Source organism: Rhinatrema bivittatum, chromosome 19 (assembly GCF_901001135.1).
Source record: "Rhinatrema bivittatum chromosome 19, aRhiBiv1.1, whole genome shotgun sequence".
In the NCBI taxonomy this organism is placed as follows: Eukaryota; Metazoa; Chordata; class Amphibia; order Gymnophiona; family Rhinatrematidae; genus Rhinatrema; species Rhinatrema bivittatum.
The window spans coordinates 38,149,186-38,173,700 of record NC_042633.1 but is presented as its reverse complement, the minus strand read 5'-3'; the positions used below and the strand labels follow the sequence as shown (position 1 = coordinate 38,173,700).

The 24,515-nt window shown below is 55.5% G+C and overlaps 1 protein-coding gene across 1 annotated transcript in view; it reads left to right on the top strand.

Moving 5' to 3' along the window:
• Positions 1-787: 787 nt before the first annotated feature.
• Positions 788-24,515, top strand: part of PRKACA (protein kinase cAMP-activated catalytic subunit alpha) — a gene marked incomplete in the record, with an annotated part of 26,994 nt that continues 3,266 nt past the window's right edge. The window contains 1 exon segment of the mRNA XM_029585382.1: positions 788-1,263. Coding sequence (XP_029441242.1) covers positions 1,218-1,263 — 46 coding nt within the window.

Below are 24,515 nucleotides of genomic sequence, written 5' to 3'. Positions count from 1 at the left end.
ACTACACCAACGTTGGCTCTGCCTCGTTACTCAGTAGCTAGCCTGATGGCCAAGTACTTGTGTTCTTGAGCATAGCTTTTTACCCATTTTACCCAGCACTGACGTCTGCCAGCAGGCTGGGCCGCGATGGACTTTGGTCTGACCCAGCATGGCGTTTCTTTCTGAAAAGTAATACGCAGCGTGGTTAAAAGAGAAGGGGGGGGGGGGAGAACCCTACTACTACTTCTTAAAAAAACAAAACCCCCACCTAACTGAAACCAAATTACAAATCCTTTCTCCGTTGATGCTAAGGCCATCGAGCCTGGCCAGGCGCCAGGACCCAGACATTCTTCGAACTTCGAAGCATGGGCCAACCTTCTAAAAATAGAAAGGCGGCATGGGCGGAGCCGCAGGGACCACGGGAATCCTCGCCGACCAATCCCGGCTCCGGAGTCTAATGTGAAGGTTGGCTCCACCTCCCCCAAGTTCCCTTTGACATATTTCCTCCCCGACGGACCAATGGCTGGGTCCTTCCCCCGCGCCCCCGTGCGCTTTCAGAAGCCGGGCTCTCTAGCGCTGTCCATCAAAAAAGGGGGTGGGGCGGGGCGGGGCGGGGCGTCGTCAGGCTGCCCTTCCCCGATAGGCGGGAGAGCGCCGGGAGGGGAAAAGCGGGCGGCTCCGCCTCGCGATTGGCCCGCCTCGCTGCCATTCAGGGGGCGGCTGAGCCAGTCGGGCGGCGGGAGATTCTTATCTGCTGGCGGCGGGGGCTAGGGGAAGGGGGGGTGGGCGCGGCCGCTGACGTCAGGGACGTCCTGCGCGTCGTCGGGCGTCAGTCTGCGGTGGGGGCGGCGGCGGTGCTGGTGGTGGCTCCTTACCCCTCCGCTCCGTGTTCGTTTGTTATTCTCCCTCTTCTGTCACAGTCCTGATTGTCGCTGGTGTTTTATTCGGAGGAAGGGAGGGAAGCGGCTTCCGCCCGGCCCTCCTCCTCCCCCCACCCCTGCCTGCCCTGGTCGCGATATATCGTGACCGGGCCTTTCTCCCTCTGTCTGTCTCTCTCTGTCCCTCCCCTCCCCCCCCCCCTTCCGGGGGGCTCCGGGCCTGGCGCACCGCCGCAGGGGAGGAAGCGCGCAGCCTGCGGGCCCTGGAGGGGGTGGGGGAGGCTCGTTCTCTCCCCCCTTCCCCCCCCTCCCTCCCCCCCCCCCCCCCTCCCCCGGTGACCGTCGCGGAGGCCGGGCACTATGGGGAACACGGCCACAGCCAAGAAGGGCAGCGAGCTGGAGAGCGGTGAGTCTTGCTTGTACTGTAGTGTCATATAACGATAACGTGATATCATTAGCGAGCTGGGGAGCTGTCAGGCCTGCCTATATTGTAATGAAATATATTGTACCATGTGATATTACTGGGGAGCTGTCAGGCCTGCCTGTATTGCAGTGTAATATAACATTAACCCATGTGATATTACTGGGGAGCTGTCAGGCCTGCCTGTATTGCATTGTAAAGAACATTATACCATGTGATATTACTGTGAAGCTGGGCAGCGAGCTGGGGAGCTGTCAGGCCTGCCTGTATTGCAGTGTAATATAATAACATTATACCATGTGATATTACTGGGGAGCTGTCAGGCCTGCCTGTATTGCAGTGTAATATAACATTAACCCATGTGATATTACTGGGGAGCTGTCAGGCCTGCCTGTATTGCAGTGTAATAACATTATACCATGCGATATTACTGTGAAGCTGGGTGGCGAGCTGGAAAAGCGGCAAGAATTGCTTATACTATAGTGTAATATAACTTATGCATGTGATATTATTGTAAAGCCGTGCAGGGAGCTGGAAAGTGGTGAGTCCTGCTTATACTATAGTGTAATGTAATAGAGTAATATTATACTGTGTGATATTATAAAACTGGGCAAAGAGCTTGAAAGTGATGAGGTCTACTTATTATTATAGTATATTATATTGTACTGTGTGGTGATGTTACAGTAAAGCCAATCAGTAATCTGGACTGCAGTGATTCCTGCTTATTACTATAGTCTAATGTAATAATAATATTATGCCATGTGATGTCATTGTAAAGCCAGGCAGGGAACTAGAGTGGTGAGTCCTGCTAATACTCTAGTGGAATTATTAATATTATACTGTGATATCACTGTAAAATCGGGCAGGGAGCTGGAAAGCGGTGAGTCCCACTTATTACTGTAGTCTAATGCAATAATAATATTATACTGTGTGATATTAATGAAAAGCCGGGCAGGGAGCTAGTGTGTGGTGAGTTGCTTATAATGTAGTGTAATATAATAGCATATGATGTGATATTATTGTAAAGTCAGGCCAGGAGCTAGAGAGTGGCAAGTTCCACTTATAATAGAATGTAATTTAATCATATTATACCGTGTGATGTCACTGTAAAAGCAGGCAGGGAATTAGAGCAGCGAGTCTCACTTATAGTGTAATACAGTAAAAATAGTATATTCTGTTACTGTAAAGCCGGGCAGCAAGCTGGAGAGCGGTGAGTGCCACTCTTTCAGTAGGGTCATATAATATTATACCGTGTGATATCACCCAGTCTCGGCAAAACTTGCTTAAAGTTCTTTCTTTTAAATTGGTTGGAAGTAAAGCAAACAGCTTCCCTTCGTGCTGGTCCAGTCCCTGGAACTCACTACTAGCTGTAATTCAATCTATAAATGATTTTTCAACTTTTTGGAAAATGTGTAAAAGCTTTGTTTACACAAGCTTTTGATATGAATTTTCTTTTTAATTAACATGTATTGCGTCTCTGGAAATCATTTACTGTAAAGCCAGGCAGTGATCCGGAGAGTTGTGAGTGCCACTCATTCAGTAGTGTAATATAATATTATACGGCGTGATATCGCTTTGAAGCCGGGCAGTGATCTGGAGAGATGTGAGTGCCACTCATTCAGTAGTGTAATATAATATTACATGGCGTGATATTGCTGTGAAGCTGGGCAGTGATCAGGAGAGATGTGAGTGCCACTCATTCAGTAGTGTAATATAATATTACATGGCGTGATATTGCTGTGAAGCCGGGCAGTGATCGGGAGAGATGTGAGTGCCACTCATTCAGTAGTGTAATATAATATTATACGGCCTGATATCGCTGTGAAGCTGGGCAGTGATCCAGAGAGATGGGAGTGCCGCTCATTCAGTAGTGTAATATAATATTATACGGCCTGACATTGCTGAGAAGCCGGGCAGTGATCCGGAGAAATGTGAGTGCCGCTCATTCAGTAGTGTAATATAATATTATACGGCCTGATATCGCTGTGAAGCCGGGCAGTGATCCGGAGAGATGTGAGTGCCACTCATTCAGTAGCGTAATATTATATTATACGGGCAGTGATCCGGAGAGATGTGAGTGCCGCTCATTCAGTAGTGTAATATAATATTATACGGCCTGATATCGCTGTGAAGCCGGGCAGTGATCCGGAGAGATGCGAGTGCTGCTCATTCAGTAGTGTAATATAATATTATACGGCCTGATATCGCTGTGAAGCCGGGCAGTGATCTGGAGAGATGTGAGTGCCACTCATTCAGTAGCGTAATATTATATTATACGGGCAGTGATCCGGAGAGATGTGAGTGCCACTCATTCAGTAGTGTAATATAATAATATACGGCCTGATATCGCTGTGAAGCCGGGCAGTGATCCGGAGAGATGTGAGTGCCACTCATTCAGTAGTGTAATATAATAATATACGGCCTGATATCGCTGTGAAGCCGGGCAGTGATCCGGAGAGATGTGAGTGCCACTCATTCAGTAGTGTAATATAATAATATACGGCCTGATATCGCTGTGAAGCCGGGCAGTGATCCGGAGAGATGTGAGTGCCACTCATTCAGTAGTGTAATATAATAATATACGGCCTGATATCGCTGTGAAGCCGGGGAGTGATCCGGAGAGATGTGAGTGCCACTCATTCAGTAGTGTAATATAATAATATACGGCCTGATATCGCTGTGAAGCCGGGCAGTGATCCGGAGAGATGCGAGTGCTGCTCATTCAGTAGTGTAATATAATAATATACGGCCTGATATCGCTGTGAAGCCGGGCAGTGATCCGGAGAGATGTGAGTGCCACTCATTCAGTAGTGTAATATAATAATATACGGCCTGATATCGCTGTGAAGCCGGGGAGTGATCCGGAGAGATGTGAGTGCCACTCATTCAGTAGCGTAATATTATATTATACGGGCAGTGATCCGGAGAGATGTGAGTGCCACTCATTCAGTAGTGTAATATAATATTACATGGCGTGATATTGCTGTGAAGCCGGGCAGTGATCCGGAGAGATGTGAGTGCCACTCATTCAGTAGTGTAATATAATAATATACGGCCTGATATTGCTGTGAAGCCGGGCAGTTCTTCCCTCTGGCCACGACTCCTCCTCCTGTTCTCTGGCACGCGTTAAGTTCGTGCGAAGATGAAAAATTCCACAGACTGGTAACTGTTCTGGTGGATAGAGAGTTTCTGCCGAGCTTACGAAAAAGGAAAAAAAAAAAAAAAAGGACCGTAAACAATTTTCCCCCGATCCCTAAGATTTTTTGGCCGGCCCCGAAGGTTCTTTAAGAACCATCTTTCCACCCCCGTTCTGTACAGTAATGCAGCAGACAATAATGGGCAGCGAACTGGGGACTGGCGAGTCCCGGCAATATTATGCCGTGTAACGTCGGGTCCTGTGCGATTTCATTGCCCCAAAGCAGGACTGTGGCTGACACACGGGGCAAAGGTCAGCGACCCTGAAAGCCGGGCTGCTTCTCATTATTTATTATTATTATTTATTTATTTTTTTTGCAATAACCGCGTCCCCTCGCTTCTCTCTTGTAACGCCGCAGGTATCGTCGGCAGAGGAGCGCGTGCCGGGTCACGCGTCCGGCCGGCCCAGCGTCACGTGGCGTTTATGGCAGAAGCTGCCCTGGGCCCAGCGTCCTGCTGCTCCTCCACTCTCTGGCCTTGACCCAAATAATCGAACAGCGACCGGGGCCAGCTCGGGCCATGTTTGGTTCTGTTGTCGTCGTGTGGGTGATAGATGGTTGCGGTGGCGCTTTTTTGGGTTTTTTTTTGACATGCGACATCACGTTAGGACCTCCACCCTGCTCCCCAGAAATCTCCCATGTTGCCCCGGTGAAGGTCGCCGGGCAGGGGTCCGAGATGTGAGAAGATTTTCTGTCCAAGGCAATGGGCCGTACCGGGGGGAGACTGTCTTGAGAGCTGGCCCCTTCCCCTCGATCCGTGGAGCCCTTGCCTTTAGGACTCGGGGGCATGGATTATAAACAGGTCGGCCCGTGTAGGCGGAGGTTGAGAGTCACCCTCTGCTGCTGCTGCTTCTCCTGTCTGTAGTGCTAGTGGATTATTCGCTGCTGTGACTCGGTTATTTACACTTTTGGATAATAGAAGGACTAGGGGGCATTCCATGAAGTTAGCATGGGGCACATTTAAGACTAATCGGAGAAAATTATTTTTCACTGAACGCACAATTAAGCTCTGGAATTTGTTGCCAGAGGATGTGGTTAGTGCAGTTAGTGTAGCTGGGTTCAAAAAAGGTTTGGATAAGTTCTTGGAGGAGAAGTCCATTAACTGCTGTTAATTTTACTTAGGGAATAGCCACTGCTATTAATTGCATCAGTAGCCTGGGATCTTCTTAGTGTTTGGGTACTTGCCAGGTTCTTGTGGCCTGGTTTGGCCTCTGTTGGAAACAGGATGCTGGGCTTGATGGACCCTTGGTCTGACCCAGTATGGCAAGTTCTTATGTTCTCATGCAGATTCAGCCCCGGCTCCATGGAGCCGGGGCTGTTAGGTCAGGACACCGCAGGCGAGACGGATAAAAGACATTTTCAGGAAATTTACTGCCAGGGCTGTGCTTTAAAAATCCAGAGAGCTTTGATGGGGGAAGATTTTAAAAGCAACTGGGAGGTGGGATTTCTTGGGTTTTTTTTTTTTTTATCAATTAAAGTTTTTATTATTGTGAATGTCGGTAACAGACGAACCTGAACCTCAGGCGTAAGGCGTCCGCAGTATAGGATGCGCAGCCTTGCAAACCCAGTAATGCAGGGAGCCGACGCGTCATGACGAGATATTCCCACCCTGACCCTGACCCTTCTGAGCGCACTGCTCCACTATCAGCGATAGAGAGGCAAAGTCTGCCCTCTCGGGGGGGGGGGGTGGTGGTTTGGGGTTTGCTCCGGCCCCCTCCCTCTCTGGGGGGGGTTGGGGTTTGCTCCGGCCCCCTCCCTTCTGCGGCGGACGGTAAACGATTGATTAATATCCCGCAGCCGTGATGAGCTCTGCCTGGCCCGACGTCACCTCGGGGGGGGGGGGGGGTAACCCGGCCACGAGGGACCCGTTTCTACTTTTCCCGAATCCACCCCGGTTCTCCCTTACTCGTTCAGCTTTATCTTGGCGTGTGGGGGGCTTCTCCGCTTCGAATAATTCCACGAGAGAGAAGGCGCCGTCTCCTAAGGGCTCCGGCGGGTCGGGGGCGGGTAGCCCTGGCCGGGCCGCGGCCTCCGGCCCCCTCGCCTGTTGCAGCCCAGGTTAGGAAGTGGTTAAGCCTTGGCACGGAGAGAGGACACTGGCCGGGTCCCTTTGGCATTTTTAGGCGGCTCTGTTTCTGTTTTTCTGTTGCTGTTCTGCCGGGGGAGAGTCCTTGCCCCCCCCCCCCCCCCCCCCCCCGTAATCATTTGTTTTTTTTAGGTAGAAAGCTTACGGGTTATTTACGCAAGCTGTTTGCAGCCGGCTGCGGAGGTTACGCGGCGTACGGCGTCGCAGGCGCTGAGTTGTGTGCCCCAGTACTATTAAGCAGCAGAGTCGGGTGTTATCCGCGGTAGGACGCATCGAACGAGCCAATGGGCCGGGCGCGGCCGTCCACGTCGCCCGAGAAGGCTGCAAATCGCTCTGCTAAGATATTTAAGGTGCACGCGATGAACGCTATTTTAGTTTCCGGCGGGGTTGGACACGCGTTTTCCACGCGCTAAACCCCTCGCTGCGTTGAGGGGTAGCGGACACGCGTTAAAACGGTGCGCTCGGCCTGTTGAAGCGCTCGCGAGTCTTGCGGATTTATTTCGCGCGCGTGTGTGTGTATGGCCGTGACCCTCGACGCACCGGGGTTAATCTTTCCCGTATCGCCCTGGTTATCCTCCTCGCTGGACCGTGCTATGAACCGAATTCCTTCTGCGTAACATCCCTGGCGATTTTACTACCTAGCAAACAGGGGCTTGATCGCCTCGCCCGTTTGGCCTTCCTGGAATAAGGCGTACGGGGGCAACGCTTAGAGACCTAAACGCGGTGGCCCCGCGGGGAAAGGTGAGACGGAGACGTTTGAGCGAGTCGGAGGTGGTCATGCACAGGAAAGGGGGAGGGGGGTCCTGCGAGGCAGGGGGGGGGGAGACTCGGGAGTAATTTAAGGAAACGTGGCGGAGGCAAGGAAGCGCGGGGAGGGGGGACATGGGGGGGGACCGGTGCCCATTGCAGGCAGGTTCTCCCTTAATCGCCCCCCCATGCGTCTCTTGAGCAGACTACAGATTTTTCTTTTTTGTTTGTTTGTTTTTCCTTCCTCTCGCGCAGTCGCTCGGCTGCGGCCGTCGCCGAGACCTCGTTCTGCTCCCGCGCCGGGGCCGTGATTTAACCTGCCGGAGGGCTCATAAAAAATCCCGTTCTTTAATTTTGAGCCGTGCGGCTGGTGATTCAGGGTCTGCTGTCGCCTCCGTAAAGCCGTGACGCGGGAGGAGCCGCTGGGAAATAAAAACCCCGCCTGCGCCCCGCGAGGACGCTCCTGTCGGGTGGGGGGACACCCCCCCCCCCCCCGGGATCGGTGCGCTCTCCCTCTCCTGGGTGTCTGGGATAGTGGCACCTGCTCAAAGGAGGAAGAAGAGGTTAAAAGCAACACTTTTATGTTGTTTTATTTTTTCCATGCATTCGGGAGCCCGGAAGTTTGTAGAAAGGTCTTCCCGGCAGCGGCTAGCGAGAAGTAAGCCAGATTAGACGCGCACGGTCTGACCCTCGCCACGCCATTGCATCTAAGGTCCGAAGGGTTTCACTTTCTTCCAGAAAAGCGCGCGAGCGGTCTCGAGCTGGCAGGATCTGCCTTTTCTCGTTTGGTTTGGTTTTACGTGGATTGCGTCGGCGCGTGCGGTTTTCCGTCGCGTTATCTGTGCCGGGTGGGGGGAAAGAGAGAGGGTTCTCCCCGGCACACGTGAATTACGTCCAAGAGAGAACCGGTTTCCTGCTTCGGCCGCCTTTGCTTTCTGGCTCTCCTGTCCTCCGCGCAGGTGGGGGACTGGCCTGCAGGGGGAGCCCTTGTAGCGGGAATGGGCGTCCTGCTGCAGACATCCGCACTCGGGGAGAGGTTCGGCCACCCTGGCTCCTGACGGGTTTGGTTCTGCTGCTTCGGCTGGGGCTCGGCTCAGTGCCCAGCTGCAGAGTTACCGGGGAAGGGAGTAGCATCCGTGTCTCTGTTACCTTTAAAAGTTTCCATGAGCTACTTATATTTTTTATTTTTTATTTTTTTTTATTGGTGCAATGAAAATGTAAAGTATAACGATAAAAAAAAAAAAAAAAAAGGTATGGGGTAATCTCAAACATGCCCTTATCTTCCCCTGGATCTATAGGTCACAGACCTTTCGGATCTTTTAAAAGTTTCCAGGCGCATCACATGGCACGGTTTAAACTTTTCCCCCTTTGTTCCGTGATCCATCATTCAGTGGGAACTCTATCTGTTGTAGTGACACCCTTGCTGTGTAATTGCCTTTCATAAGAACATAAGAAACTGCCATGCTGGGTCAGAGCGAGGGTCCATCAAGCCCAGCATCCTGTTTCCAACAGAGGCCAAAACCAGGCCACAAGAACCTGGCAAGTACCCAAACACTAAGAAGATCCCATGCTACTGATGCAATTAATAGCAGTGGCTATTCCCTAAGTAAACTTGATTAATAGCCGTTAATGGACTTCTCCTCCAAGAACTTATCCAAACCTTTTTTGAACCCAGCTACACTAACTGCACTAACCACATCCTCTGGCAACAAATTCCAGAGCTTTATTGTGCGTTGAGTGAAAAAGAACTTTCTCCGATTAGTCTTAAATGTGCCCCATGCTAACTTCATGGAGTGCCCCCTAGTCCTTCTATTATTCTAAAGTGTAAATAACTGATTCACATCTACTCGTTCTACACCTCTCATGATCTTAAAGACGTCTATCATGTCCCCCCTCAGTCGTCTCTTCTCCAAGCTGAACAGCCTTAACCTCTTCAGCCTTTCCTCATAGGGGAGCTTCTGAGCCATCTCTTGCCGGCACAGACCGTCCAGCACTACCATCTGCCATTTGGATGCCCAATCTTCCAGTCTTGCAAGGTCCTCCTGTAATGTATCACAATCTGCTTGTGATTTAACTACTCTGAATAATTTTGTATCATCCGCAAGTTTGATAACATCACTCGTCATATTCCTTTCCAGATCATTTATATATTTATTGAAAAGTAAGGGTCCCAATACAGATCCCTGAGGCACTCCACTGTTTACCCTTTTCCACTGAGAAAATTGACCATTTAATCCTTTTAATCCTTTTTCTGTAATATCTCAGTATTATGTACAGTGTCTTCCCTGTACGTACCCAGATCAGTCCAGACTCCTGGGTTATGCATCCCTGCCAGCAGGTGGAGACGGAGAGAGTCTCACTCACATTGTACATAACCCAGTGTGCCACCTGCACTCCCTCGGTATTTCTCTGTCTCCAGCAGTTCCCTGTATGTACCCAGATCAGTCCAGACTCCTGGGTATTACCTCCCTGCAAGCAGATGGAGACAGAGAGAGTCTCACTCACACTGTACATAACCCAGTGTGCCTCCTGCACTCCCTCAGTATTTCTCTGTCTCCAGCAGTTCCTGTATGTACCCAGATCAGTCCAGACTCCTGGGTATTACCTCCCTGCAAGCAGATGGAGACAGAGAGAGTCTCACTCACACTGTACATAACCCAGTGTGCCACCTGCACTCCCTCAGTATTTCTCTGTCTCCAGCAGTTCCCTGTATGTACCCAGATCAGTCCAGACTCCTGGGTATTACCTCCCTGCCAGCAGATGGAGACAGAGAGAGTCTCACTGACACTGTACATAACCCAGTGTGCCTCCTGCACTCCCTCAGTATTTCTCTGTCTCCAGCAGTTCCCTGTATGTACCCAGATCAGTCCAGACTCCTGGGTTTTACCTCCCTGCCAGCAGATGGAGACAGAGAGAGTCTCACTCACACTGTACATAACCCAGTGTGCCTCCTGCACTCCCTCTGTATTTCTCTGTCTCCAGCAGTGCCCTGTATGTACCCAGATCAGTCCAGAGAAGTGGGTTGTGCATCCCTGCCAGCAGGTGGAGTCGGAGAGCAAAACTTTGGGCACTGCCGTACATAACGAGAGTGCCACCTGCAGTCCCTCAGTATTGACCCTTCTGACAGCTCGCTGTGGTGGTCCAGATCCCTCTCCCCCCATGAGACCGTGGTGGATTCTGCTGGCAGTTCTGCACTGCAAGCCCAGTGTGGAGCAGGGCAGTGTCCATTTTATACACTTTGTCTTGGGCTGGGTCGCTAAAGTTCGGTGAATGGAGGCTGATGGTCTGCGTTCCTGGAACCGGACCCCCCATGCACCAGAGGAAAGTATTGGCTTCTATGGATCTTTCTTCCGAGTTAGAGGGATCTGTGCAGCAGCGAGGTTCCAGGGTCTGTGATGTGTGTGTGTGTGTGTGTGTGTGTGTGTGTGGCGCGTTTCCAGAGCCGGCTTTTCTACTCTGAGGCTTTTTTTTTTTATGTTCCAGACCTTGGCTGGATTTCTGCAGACCAGCCTGAAACCTGAAACCTGCCTCCTAGTCCCGTCCCGTCATGCCTCCAGAATCCATTCCTAGCCCTGGATGCCAGAAGAGAAGGCATTGCCGGTTTATTAAACCCTGTGGCGAATGGGGCCCACCGGGTGCGAGCAGGCCCAGCCTGGAGGCGTTTATTAGGCAGAGTGGCAGCCGGGGGGATGTCCCCAGCACCAGCACCAGTACCAGTGTCTGTCCCTCGTTTTGACCCGTGCAAGTGTTGGAACCTGGAGAGCTAAAGGGATGGGGGGTTTTTTCCCCCCCCGAAACTCGCCGCGCTGCATCTGTACTGAGAGGTGTCGGGGGAATTCCGAGTTTGGTACTGTTTAGGGACAGGATGAGCCCGAAAGAGGCCTAGGTGTTGTGCAGCTTATTATAATTAGTTGTGAGGGTTTTTTCCCCCCCCCTCCCTCTCCAACGAGTAGAGGTTGGTTCACGGTTACAGTGCAGCCCTGTAAAAAAACAAAAAAAACAAACAAACAATAAGAAATAAAAATGTAAGTCTAGTTCGTGGTAGAGTAGTCCATCCCTATTGATTATTCAAGTACCCCGGGGGTGGAAGAATGAGAGCAAATGGACGCGTATCCCCCTTGGGCGCGTTTTTTTGGTTTTCTCATGCGGTGGGGTATCTTTGGAGAGCGCCCGTAGCCGGGGAGCACCGAGCCGCGGGGGTGGTGCGGAGGGCCCGGGCTCCCTCTGAAACGAAGCAGCTGCGGAAGCGATCGGGATCCCCGAACGAAGGAGAGGGGTGAAACTGGAGTAGGGAGGCCCCCCCCACCCCCCCCTAAGGGCAAGCGCGGGAGGAAGGCCGACCGGGGAAGGGAGCCGGGTAAAAAAAAAAAGCCTCTGCAGCCGAACCCTGCCGCCTCTGGAGCAGGTTCGGAGGGAGCCAGCCGAGCGGCATTGCTTGGCGACGGCAACGGGTGTCGGGAGGTCCTCGGTAAAGTCTCCGCCGGCAGAGCACGCGCGGATTGCTCGTCGCGCGGATTGCTCGTCGCGCAGATTGCTCGTCGCGCGGTGCAAAGTTTTATAAAGCTGGTAAAATTTAGCTTTTTTTAAAAGTTGCACGCAACCAAACATCCCGTGCCTTGCGGTTTGGGAGCCATTGGGGGACTGAAGGAAGCCGAGGGGCAGATCTCAGAAACCAAGGCGTCGGTTAATATTTACCTCGCACGCGGCGCGGAAGGGGGTGGGGAAAAGCAAAAGGGTTTCGGTTTTTGCCGTGTTTCGAGTCCGCAGGAATGTGTTTTCACGGTCGGCGAGCGTTTAACGTTGGGCGCGGACCTTAAACTCTCGCGGCGCAGCAAATGTTTTTTTTCTTTTTTCGAGGAGAGGCGCCTCCTTCGCGTCCGTACGTCCCGACATGTTGCCGTTTATTCCTCCACCGGGAGCTCTCCTCCCGCCCGGCGCCGAAGGGAATGCTTTTTAAGGTCGGGAAGAGTAGCAACGCCGACTCCTTTCTCGGTGTCCGGTAAAAAAAAAAAAATACGAGATCCGAGCGCTGGCTGCGGACATCGGAATTGACGGCGGCGCTGCCGAAAGGGGGTCCATGTCTAGCCCCCCCCCCCCTTCCAAGTCCTTTTCATAGGCCTTTTTAAAAAAAAAAAAAATGTTTCTGTCCCTCGGCAGCCCCCTGTGGATTTGGTGATTCTGGTCCCGGGACCCGGTGGGTGGGTGTCAGCGCAGGGTGCTTAGAGGTTTTTTTTTTTTTTAACCAGCCAGTAAAATCCGGGTGTATAAAATAATTCCCACGCTACGGTTAGGGAGGAGGTGTTTTTGTTTTTTCTTGGATCGCTCCCGCCCGACGGTAGCTCTTCGCCTGGAGCTGTGGTCGCCCCTGAGTTGGCGTGCGAGGACCTTTCCCGAAGAGCTGACCGGTGCGAGGCTGCTGCTCCTGGCTTTATCCTTTTCCGTACTGGGCACGAACTCGCCCTTTCTGACTCCCCGTCGCCTCCTCGCCCGGACTAGCCCGCAGACATCCAGGACCTCTCTCTCTCTCTCTCTCTCTCTCTCTCGCCACCGCGTCTCCGTAGAGGGCTGTTGTATGCCCGGTGGTGACGACGGCGTCGGCCCGCATATCGCCGTTAACTTTATTCGATAAATAACGTTTCCTTGCGTTCGCGGGGGCCGCCTTTCCTACGTCCGCTGAAGGCGGCGCGCCGGTTCCATCGCGGCGGCGAGACCGTTTTTTTTTTTTTTGGCAGGGTGCGTCTCTCCTTGGGGGGGGGGGGGAACCCCGTATCTTACGTTATTCGACGAAGCGCCGCGCCGTCGTGACGCGGTCGCCGACCTCCCCCCCCCCCCCCCCCGCTTTTAAAATCTTTCCCCCTATGTATCTCGCCCGTCCCTGAAGAGCCGACGCCACGGGATCCGTATGCCCCCCCCACCCCCGAAGCTGGGGGGGGGGGGGGACAAACCTTACTCCCGTTCGTTTGGGATTCCCTGTTCTCCTACGTGGGGAGGGGAAGGAGGGCTTGTAATCCCTCCCAGGCCCGTTCTCTCCTCCCTCTCGGCGGACCCCGTCCTGCATGGCGACGTTGGAGAGCGAGGAGCCCAGAGGCAGAAAGAGAGAGAGCGGAGCGCCGGGTGCCTTTAAGTGCAGGCGAGGCTGGCATCCTTCCCAGCCTGCCTGCCTCCTCTCCCTCCCCTCCCTCCTCCTCTCCCTCCCCTCTCTCTCTCTCTCTCTCTCTCGCAGGCTGCTCCCAGGAGGTAACTTCCTGAAACCGTACCCAGAGCAGGAGCGGCACCGGCACGCACCGTCTCTCTCTCTCTCTCTCTCGCGCGGGATCGGCTCTTCCTCCCCCAGCCCTCCTGAAAGTTAACGCCGTGCCCCCCTCTTTCCCCCTCCCCCGGGGGACTTGCGAGAGGACCTGTCGGAAAGCAGGGGTGGGGGTAAAGGCGTAGGGAGAAGCAGGGGCATCGTGGAGGAGAGGAGGAGGAGGAGGCCCTGCACCGCCTCGCATTGAGCCCGGATAAGACCTCTCGTTTCTGCACGGCGAGGAGAGAGCGGCGAGAGGCCACCGGGAGCCCAGGGGGGGCTGCCCCCCATCCCTCCTGCCACTTTTGTTGTTGGCTTTTTTTTGGAAGAGACCGGACAGCTGGCACGGCCGCCGTAAACCGCGGGTTCAGGGGTCGTCGGTGCTGGTGGTGGTCCTGCGCGATCTCCCCCCCCCCCCCAGGTGTCCGGATTCCTTCCCGAGCTCTCCGGAAACCCCCGGGACGTTCCAGCAGCCTCGACGCCGGCGGCAACCGGGGGCAAGCGAGTCCTCCGGGAGCCCGGTCGTGTCCGTACCGCGGGGATCCGCCCGCCACCGAGGGAAGAGGAGGGGGGACGCGCGCTCTCTCTCCCTCTCCCCTGCGACCCCCCCCCCCCGACCCCCGACCCGGCCTAGGTGTGTCTGCTGACCTCCCAGGTAACTCTCTCTTTATTTTCTAAGCAGGTGGGTTACAGCCCGCGACCCCAGAGGGGGGGACACCTCACTGCCGCAACCTGGACCCGCTGATCGGGCAGGGCAAGCTCGGTCTGCGAGTTGTGTTTTTTTGTTTTTAATTTTTTCCTGCTTTTGAAGTCTCTCTTTCTCTCTCTCTCTCTCTCTCTCCCTCTCTCCCTCTCTCTCTGGGCAGTTCCTTCACCACCTCCTCCGGGGAGAAGCTGAGGAGAAAGCACCCGCGGGCCGGATTTCCACGCGCGGGCTCTGAGTAGGGGGGGGGGGGGGTCCGTACGACACACGAGATGCCGGAGCCAGGCCCAGACCGGAGTTTCCATTACAGAAAAACTCCGGGAAGGAGGAACGAGATAAAGCCTCTTGCCAGCCCGGCCTGCCAGAGAGATCTATTTTAAGCGTCTGGCTGGCGTTTTCTTCTCTTTCCCCCCCCCCCGGTCATTGTTCTTACAGACATATAATCGCTCCGCGTCCTGAATTACTTTCATTAGCAGAGAAGGCAAGTTCCTGCTTTGACACGCTCGCCGGGTTTTTTTTTGTTTTTTTTTTTTTCCCCTCGGCCGCGGGACAACCGGAGGAGTCCCGTCCACGGGGGGGGGGGGGGGGGATTTGGGATCGCGGGAGACCCCGCCGGCGTCGCCTGAGCTCTGCCCTCCCCCTCCAGGGAGGCAAGGCGAGAGGCTCGTTGGAAAGAAGAAGGCCTGGGGGGAGGGGGAGGGGGGGGCATTCGCCGCCCTCGGTTTGATCGCGTCCTCCCCTCCCCGCGTGTTCTGCGGCGCGCCGCCGAAGCCGGACGGAGGCCGTGAGCGCTGCTTCTCCCGTTGACACGTGTGCTGGGGGCGGTGGAGGGGGGGGGGGGTGTCTCTTGGTGGTGTCTGCAAAAGACTTTTGCGCTGCCGTGGTGGGGAACCGCTTGCTTGCTTTTTTTTCACTTGTGAATTTTGCTTTCTTGGAAGAAAATATTTTAAGGTCCTGGGTGTTTCTCGTGGCCTTGCCCGCTGGTGGAGATGATGTTGTTGTTGTTGATTTTTTTCCCCTCTGTCGTCTGGGCCTGAAGAGAGAAGTCCCTGAGGCGCAGGCTCATGCTCTGCCCCGCTTCGCCTCCCGAGGATTACAGTAACCGGCGGGTTCGCGCGGGCCTGCCGGCGCGCGCCTGGCAAAATAGCCACGAGCGAGGAGGGGGAGGGCGGGGGGTGGGAGAACATGAGCCATGGAACCGAGGTGAGCGGCCAGAGCCCCGGCAAGAGCAAAGGCTGCAAAATGACCACCCTGCAGAAGCTGGAGAACTTCGCGTCGCGCATCTTCCGGGGGCCTCGGAGCCCGGCGGCCACAGAGGGCGAGGCGGCGGCGGCGGGACCCCCCGGCGGGGAGCCGGTCTTCGAGTCGGAGCATCTCTCCGCCTGGATCAAAGAAAGTGAGTTAAGCTCTTGCCAGCGTGTCCTGCCCTGCCTCCGGGTGGCGCTTTTGCGGGGGGGGGGGGGGGGTGGGGAGGGGTGGTGGTGGTGCTGGTGGGAGGGTAAGACTGGAGTCCTCGGGCCGTAGTCGCGCTGCCGAACCACGCTTAAGCATTTTTTCAGCCCCTGGCCGCCACGACGGCGCTGCCGGTTGGGGACGTCCAGTTTCAAGGCCTGAGGTTGGGTGGACGGGGCCTCTGCCCCTGGTGGCTCTGCCGGTGGCCAGCGAAGTGGCCTGGGAAAAGTTTTAAGGCGATGGTGGCTTAAGGCAATGGGAAATTCTCAGCTGCGAGGGCACCCACAGCTCACACTGTGGATGGTCCGTGGCCCGTTGGGTCACTTCCCTTCCCCAACCCTAGTAGGGTTGGGCGTAGGCCGCAGGCTGTACACGGATGACGTTCAGTTGTTGTTGGGGGGTTTTTTTCCCTCCTGATTATTACTACGGTAGGTGAGGCCTAAGAGAATGTCTGTATGTAGTTCATCAGTGCTTGACCGAGATTAGGCCGAGCCTAAATCTTAAAATAATAAAATAAATGGAGACGATGCCGTTAAGCTGCTTTGCCACCCATCGACCCGTTCCGCCACCTTTTCGAGTTTGGAGCCTCGGGGCGAAGGAGGCCAAATTTTGTCAGTGCAAAGTGACAGGTTAGAACCGTGAAATTTTGCGGAAGCTTCGAGCCTGGGGTTTTTGGGGGGTTTTTGGCTATTTCCCTACCAGCGCCGCAAGCGTGGACTCCCGACGTGTCGGCGGCGCCGCCGTCGGGAGTCCCTCTGCGTGGATTTACCCGGCGCGTCCCTGCTTCCCGAGGGGGGGGGGGGGCGTGTAAACCAGTGCTGCGCCCTCCAGGTTGGCTACCAGCCCTCCTCCTCCTCCTCCCTGTTTGTGTAAGTGCACGACTGAGAGTGTACGGAAGCCCTGAAGGGTCTTGGAGACCCCTCCGGTTTGGAGGCCCGTGGGACGTCCCCGTTCCCTCCCCCCCACCCCGACACCGTGGCCAGCTTTCCGTGGGTAGCTGGAGCCGGGTTTACCCGATGACGCTGGGCGCACGACGGGGCTGTTCAGGAACAGACTGACAGACGTGTCTGAGGCACGACTTAGGCCCTGGGTAAGAGTTCGACGCCTGTATTTATAGAATTGCTTAGATCTAAGGCGGGTGTTGGTGGACCGGCCCTGTCGGTCTATTTTTAACGCATCTTTTGAATGTTTTCTCTCCGATTTCCTTTACTGCGCACTGCCTAGAGGTTTATAAATATTTCTAAAAGAATCGCGCGCGCGTGTGTGTGTGACGCAGCGCGCCACCGGCTCCCTAGCATAGCCGCCTCGACGGCTTCAGGGGCATTCCTGGCGTAATAGCTCGGAAAGAGTCTCGCTGATAAGGATTCGGCAGTGAAAACGTTTTAAAACTCGCGGCGTGCTCCGGACCTGCCGCGCCGGGCCCACCATCCTCCCACGGTGGCCGGTCCAGGCCAACAGACTCCATTACTTCTAGCCTTGGCCATATTCTGCCGCCCCCGGCGTGGCCGCGTGCACTGCAGCCCACCGGTCTATCCCCTTCTCCTCCCATTGCTGGTCACCCACCCCTCCCGGGGCCCGGGCCATGGCTGGGAGGCCTCTCGGTGAAGTGAGGGTACGGCCTCCCAGTGCTGGCGCGGGGAGGGAGGGAGGGATGAGACGGGGCCTGGACGGCAGGGGATGGAGGGAAGGAGCAGACACACTCGAGAAGGGGGGAGAGAGGCAGGGGAAAGCAATAAGCACTCCAAGCCAGAAGTAACTGCAGACGAAAGAATTTACCGGATCCGCACGAGAGAGCGGCAAATTCCCCTCGCGTTGTATCCCAGGGGTGAAATATTCTGCCTCTGATGGTTTGCAAGGCCGTCCGGCCGCTCCCTTTGTAGATGCAGGCAAAGCTGGGGGGGGGGGGGGGGGGTAGGCGATCGCCGAGAGAGTGACGGGGATTTGGAAAGCCGACCGGCTCGGGGGCACTGGATAGCCTGCCCTCCACCCCCTCCCCCCACGTTTCTCTTTCCTCCCACGCCTTCAGCCTTTTTCCGCCTTCCGCCAGGTGCCTGACCGGCCACACCCGAACAGGTAAAACCGTCCGGGCCGCGGATTAGCTGGCAGAAGTAACCACGCGGGGTTTGCTTGATGATATTATTATTGTTTGTTTTTTTTTTTAAGCTGGGAGTAAAAGGTGGCGCGGAGGCTTCCGGAGCGCGGTTTTACGGTGGGTGGGGGGAAAGCTCCTGTGACGGGCGGCTTCCTTACTCCGAGGAAGGTCGGGCGAGCTTTTCTGCTTCCGTGGCTCGGATTGGGGACCCCCCACACCCCCTTCCCCCCCCCCCCCCCCCCCGTGGCTCGCAGGGTGGGCGCAGCCACCTCGAGGGTGAAGGGCGTGGCGGCCGTTTTCCGGTGCCCGAGCTGCGTGTGTGTGAGAGCTTTCCAGAGACGCGAGAAGGGATATTACTCTCCCTGCCCCGTTTTACAGCCTGGCACGTCTGTAAAGGGGGGAGAGGGGGGGAAATATGATAGCGTTTTAACCTTTTGAAAGATTTGGGGAAAGGAACCACACGGGATCGTTTGCCGCCCATATTCTCGGACGCGGTCGGTGGGAAGGGAGGGCTCTCTAGCGCCCTGGAAACGAGGCCGGGGGGGGGGGGTGTGGGGGAGGATGTGACCCCCTCCGTTAGCTGCTGTCGTTTTACAGTACTGGTGGGGCCCCCCCGTCCCACCGCAGCACCTTCCCGGGCGGCCTGGGGAGACGCACGCAGCCCCTGAAGGGATTCCTTTTATGTAGCGGAGGGACGGGTTCTGTTCTTTTAATCAAGAGAAGATCACGACCCCCCCCCCCCCCCGTTCTCTCGACGATGGAGCCTGCGAGCGAGGCGGTAAAAATAAAGCTGCCGGCCTCCATGTCATTGTTTTTAAAATAGCCGATAAAAGCTCGGCTTCGTGCCAGGAGTCTCCCCCCCCCTCCCCTCCCCAGAGGCCATTAACCCGCATCCAGTAAACAAGGCAGGTCTCGCGAGCAGCCAGGAAATCTCCGGCCGGGAATGGAAAGGTTTTTGGATCTCGCCGGACGCCGGGCGGGAGGATTCCTGCTCTGTCGGCGGCGTTCGTGGCTCCTTAGAAGTTCTGGCCCTGGACAGGAGTCCGCGAAGCAGGTCTGTGTCTCTCTCTCACTCTCTCTCCCTCTCGGGCCCACCTCGGGAGTCCCGTTCCCCCCTCCCCTCCCCGGTCAAAGGCCTAGAAACCCTGATGGCAGAGCAAGACCCTGTGGGGCCCCCATCCGTCCCCATTAATTTAGGCATCGCTTCCCTAGAGATCCCAGGTGCGGCCATCTCCCTCCTGTGTAGAAATATTGCCCGAGTCTACCCCCTGTCACCCTCATCCCATGACCCCCTCCTCATTCTATAGCCTCCTTTCCATTGATAGAGGCTCAGCTCCTGTGCATGGAAACCTGTGAGATATCTGAATGTCTCTATCCTATCTCCCCTATCTCCCCTCTCCTCCAGGGTGCATCATGTTTAGATCTTTAACTCTATCCCCATGTGCTTTATAATGAAGACCACTGACCATGTTAGCAGCCTCCTTTCCATTGATAGAGGCTCAGCTCCTGTGCGTGGAAACCTCTGAGATATCTGAATGTCTCTATCCTATCTCCCCTCTCCTCCAGGGTGTATCGTGTTTAGATCTTTAACTCTCTCCCCATGTGCTTTAGGATGATGACCACTGACCATGTTAGCAGCCTCCTTTCCATTGATAGAGGCTCAGCTCCTGTGCATGGAAACCTCTGAGATATCTGAATGTCTCTATCCTATCTCCCCTCTTCTCCAGGGTGCATCATGTTTAGATCTTTAACTCTCTCCCCATGTGCTTTAGGATGAAGACCACTGACCATGTTAGCAGCCTCCTTTCCATTGATAGAGGCTCAGCTCCTGTGCATGGAAACCTCTGAGATATCTGAATGTCTCTATCCTATCTCCCCTCTCCTCCAGGGTGCATCATGTTTAGATCTTTAACTCTCTCCCCATGTGCTTTAGGATGAAGACCACTGACCATGTTAGCAGCCTCCCTCTGGAGCGACTCCATCCTGTTTCTATCCTTCTGAAGGTGGGGTCTCCAGAATTGTACTCGGTATTCCCAGTGAGATCTCACCAGGGTCCTCCAAACTCGTGTTCCAAAAAAAACCAAAAGAAATATAGGCTTTTAAGGCCTCCAGAGGCTTGCGAGTAAGCATTGCCTCCGTGGGGACGATATTTGATTACCGCGTAACTCGGGTAATTTTTCCATAGCACAGGCAGCAGCAGCAGCAAAGGAGGGGCCTCGGCGGGTTCACTGCCCCCCCCCCCCATCCCCCCACCGTAAAGCCATGATTTTGGGAGCGCACTGATTCCCGGGTGACACACAAAAAAAAAAAAAGTCCAATTGATGCCCCGCTGGCAGTTCCAGGGCGTAGTCCGTTCGGCTTTCCGGACGCCGCCGCCGGTCTCGGCGGTGACGCAACGGCCTCCCCTGCCTTTTGTGACTGGCGGCGAGGGCCCCGGGGGAAGCCACGGCGGCTCTGGGGGAGGGGAGGAGAGCACCTGCCCAGGCAGCACACCTGCACTCCCCCCCCCAGGGGGGAGGGAAGGGCCCTGACGCCGGCGCGCGCCTCTCCTGTTCCCGGTGCGCGCCAGCTTAATTCCTCTCAGAGCCATGATATTGTTTTCTCCCCTGTTTTTTCAGAAATCCCGTCAGAGAGAGAGAGGGGTGAGTGAGGAGAGGCAGGGAAAAGCCCTTTCTGTTCAGGTAGAATGCGAGGGGATAGTTTTACTCTCTTTCACTTCAGAAGGTAATCTAATTATTCTGCCTCTGCAATTATTCTGCCTCTGCTTTTTTTTTTTTAGTAAATCATTTTATCTGGAGTGTAGATAACGGTAGATGTTGTTGTAGCTGACTGCAAAGGGTTTTTTTGCAAGGGCTGCCTGTGCTAACCACGGCCCTTACGTTTTCTGCGATTCCCTGGGCGCAGCATTTGCCCCAGGACTGGGGGGGGGGGGGGGGGGGGGTCGGGCAAGCTCCTGGTCCGTGAGGGCCACGCGCCAGTCGGGCTTTCGGGGTTAGCCGCGCCGAACGTGCACGAGAACCCGTTCTGTGGGCGCCCCCGTGCGTCATTCGTTGAGGATGCGGTGGAAACCTGACCGCCTCGCGGTTTTTTCGAGGGGGCCGGGGTTGCGTTACCTGCGCCCTGGAAATCTCTCCTGACGATTTCCTATTTAAGACAAGCAACTAATCAAAAACCAGTACCGGTTGTTGTTTTTGGGGTTTGTTTTTTTTTTAATTTTAATGAAACGGCGGGTTTTGGTTTTTTTGGTTTTTTTTCTTGCGTGACGGATTGCTGGCTCGAGCCCCTCGAAAACAAATTTGCAGCGTCTTCGTTTCAGAACGATGCAGAATGAAACCGAAACGAACGCCACATTCCGGTGGGTTTCGGCAGCGATAACGAAAAGTCGATCGCGAGCCTCCTCAACAAGACCCCGGGATCCTCTTGTCATCCGTGCAGGGGGTCAGGGATGGCGCGTCGGTGCCGCGGGAGGCGGATAAAACCGCCAAGCGCGGTTTTTTTTTTTTTTTGACGTGCACGCGTCGCCACGGCTCCCGAGTTTGAGTGAAGGTGGTGGTGGTGGTGGTGGTTGGGTTGCTATTACCGGCGTGATCTGCGGTTACAGAGAACCTTTTGCAACCCTTCTGCTCCGCCGGGTTTGACGGTGTTACGCAGAAAAGGTGAAGAAGCTGGGTTTACGGTATATATACGCAGAGAGAGAGAGAGATCGATCCATCTGTCTGTCCGTCCTTCCGCCGGGTCCTCTGCGGCAACCTCGTTCCCTCTCTGTGTAGGGATTTCGGAAACGGATCAGCGGTTTAACCGGTCTTCCGGTATCTTTCGTTGAAACGGTGGAGGGTCCGTGTTCTGTACGGAAGGAAACGTTTCGTGCGTGTACGTGGATAGATACGGATTTGAACCAGGGTTGTTCTTGGAGGTGAAATCACCCCCCCCCCCCCCCTGTGCATTCGGGGGGGTTTTGTGTCATTGACGTTGCTTGCTCTAGTGGGCAGCCTAAACGTTATCCCTGTTTGGCGTAGACGAGCTCGTTGGGGTTTTGTTTTGTTTTTCCCCCTTCGATGCAGTTGTAGTCTCTGAAGCTCGTGCCCCCTTCTTCGTCTCTTATCTTCCCTTCCCCCCCCCCCCCCCCCCCCCCCTGCAATGGATCCCGTTTCCTCCGGAGCCGACGCGCGAGTCCTTTGCTTTGGACGAACGTAAAGAATTATCCTAAAACGTTGCGATGAGGGTCACGCCGGCCTTCGAGGCCTTGCGGATTTCTCAGATTTTATCGGGCCCCCACCTCTCGTTGATAAAACTTTTTTTTTTTTTTTTGTGGGAAACGGAGATGGCCCCCCCCCCCCCATCTTCCTCCGTGGCCTTGTGGGAGCCGGCGATTTCCGCCCCCCCCCCCCCCCCCCCGGTCTTTAAAGGTTACCTGTTGCTGTGGCGGCAACGGGATCGACGCGCGGCGACTTGTGGCCGTATTTGCGGTGTCGCCTCAGCCGTGCGATGCGAACGTGTTTCCCTCCTCCCTCCCTCCCTTCCTCCCCTCCCCCTCCCTTCCACCACCACGGCCTCGGCGCGGGCTCTATTTCTGGAAAGGGGAGGCGTGGGGGGGGGGTCGGGTATCTGCCCGTCTCCCGTTACCTCCTGTCCTGGAATGACCCCAGGTGGAGGCAGGTTTATCCTGTCGGGCAGGGCAGGGCGGGGCCTGAATGCTGCTCTGAGCCCTGGGTCCGGGACGAGTGCCAGGAAGCGGTGCCTGTGTAATCCAGCCGCCCCCCCCCCCCCCCCCCGAGCCTGAATAAGAAGAATGTAGATAGAGACGCCGATGCCAGGCGAGAGAAGGAAAAAAAGGTCTTCCAGTGCAGGTCAGGAAAAGCAGCGGGTCCAAGCCCCATTGCTGGGCAGGCAGCTGGGTTCAGACTTGACGACGGCGGACAGAGAGCCCACACCGCCGAGGATCTACATCCCCGGCTGCCAACCCTAGCAGCGTGTAGGGTATTGCTCCTTTTATACAGGGCCGGCTTTATCATCTTCCTCTCTTGGTTCTCTCTCGGATCCTGGATAGATGGGTGTTTGGATTGAATTTGGGAGCTCGCATGCTCAACTGTTAACCCCCCCCCCCCCCCCCACACACACACACACACCACCTTCCACACCGAAAGTAGTAGTAATATAAACGGCCGTCCAAACGAGCGAGGCTTTTACGTGAATATCTGGCCTCCTAGGCCTCTGCGGCCTTGCTGGGCGGTGCTCTGTCATCGCCAACTAGGCCGGCGCTGAGCCAGTTTGGATTCTGGGGAGTTGTAGCCTCCTGGTACCCACTCAGCATGCCCGGGCAACAAATGGTGGAAATGCTCCACCCTGGGAAACGTTCTCTCTCTCTCTCTCTCCACGTGGTTTTTTTTTTTTTTTTTAAGTGGTTGCGTTAGAGTTAGAAGCTCGTAAAAGATCTAAAGAGTTTGCGTAAGAGGGCCTTGGCTTGAGGCTACTTTTGCTGTAGGAACCAAAAACCTGGTCGTCTTAAATAAGTCCTTTCCCCACAATGGGTGAACGGACACGAAAGCGGTCACCGCGCGTGGATCGTTCAATGGCGCCGCCGCCGCCCCCGCGCATGGGTCAACGTCAACGGTGCCAACGTGGACCCGCCTCTCAGATTTCAGTGTAAAATTTTACCGAGCGTGCATGGGACTTCTGCACGTGCATCTTTTTATTGACCTCTCTGATTTTTTTAATATTCCGCTTTTCGGCGCTTCAAAGCGGATTACGTTCCGGTGCTGTCGGCATTTCTCTGACCCCCAGAAAGGATACTTTCTAAGTTTTTTTTGTAGCTGAGGCAACGAGAGGGTAAAGCCACTTTTGGCCAAGGTCGCAAGGAAAGGGCAGTGGTCTCCCTGGTTGGTAGCCCGCTGCTCCTCCACGCCGTCGCGCTTGCTGGGGATCTGGGAACGCCACACCTCAGGACGTCTGTGTGTGGGGGGGGGGGGGTTTAAGGAGAAGGTAATCCCTCAGGGGGCATTGCTGGTCAGCAGCTCTCTCTCTCTCTGTCCTGCGGGGCCTCTCCTCTCTGACAGTAATAAATAGTGACCGGTCAGCTTTGCCAGGTGATCTCACGAGGGGGGGCGGGGGGGAGGATGAAGTATAGCCGCTGGGAAGAGAAGAGGCCGCTGGTGATCCCGGCGGTGGGCGGGTCCGGCTGGTGGCTGGAAGGGGACGTCGGAATGGATGGGTTTTCCGTGGAGGGGGGGCCCGGGGGGGGGCGCGTGTGTTTGCGTCCGGGGCAAAGTCCAGTTGCCTCTCTCTCTCTCTCCGTCACGGTCATGGGCAGCCCCCAGCGTCTTGTTTGTTCAAAATAACTTCCCACCCCCCCCCCCCCAATGCTGAATGCGAGAAACCACCAGTAGGTTTGGGGGGGGGGGGGGGGGAAAGAGAGAGAGAAGGGGGGGGGGAGAGACGAGCAAGGAAAAAGGAGGTTTGGAGGGGATCCCGACGAGCATGAACGGTAAGAGGGTGCCTGCGGGGGACGGGGACGACCCCATGCTTGTCCGCCGTCGCTCGCAGCGTGTGTGTCGTCCCCCCCCCCCCGTCACAGACCTGCCGGCAGGAAGGGGGGGGGCACTGCGGTTTGCCGCCCGGGGGTTCCTTCGGGTCCCGAAAAGGATCTGGTAGCGCTTTCTCGCTTCTCTGGACCCCCGGTG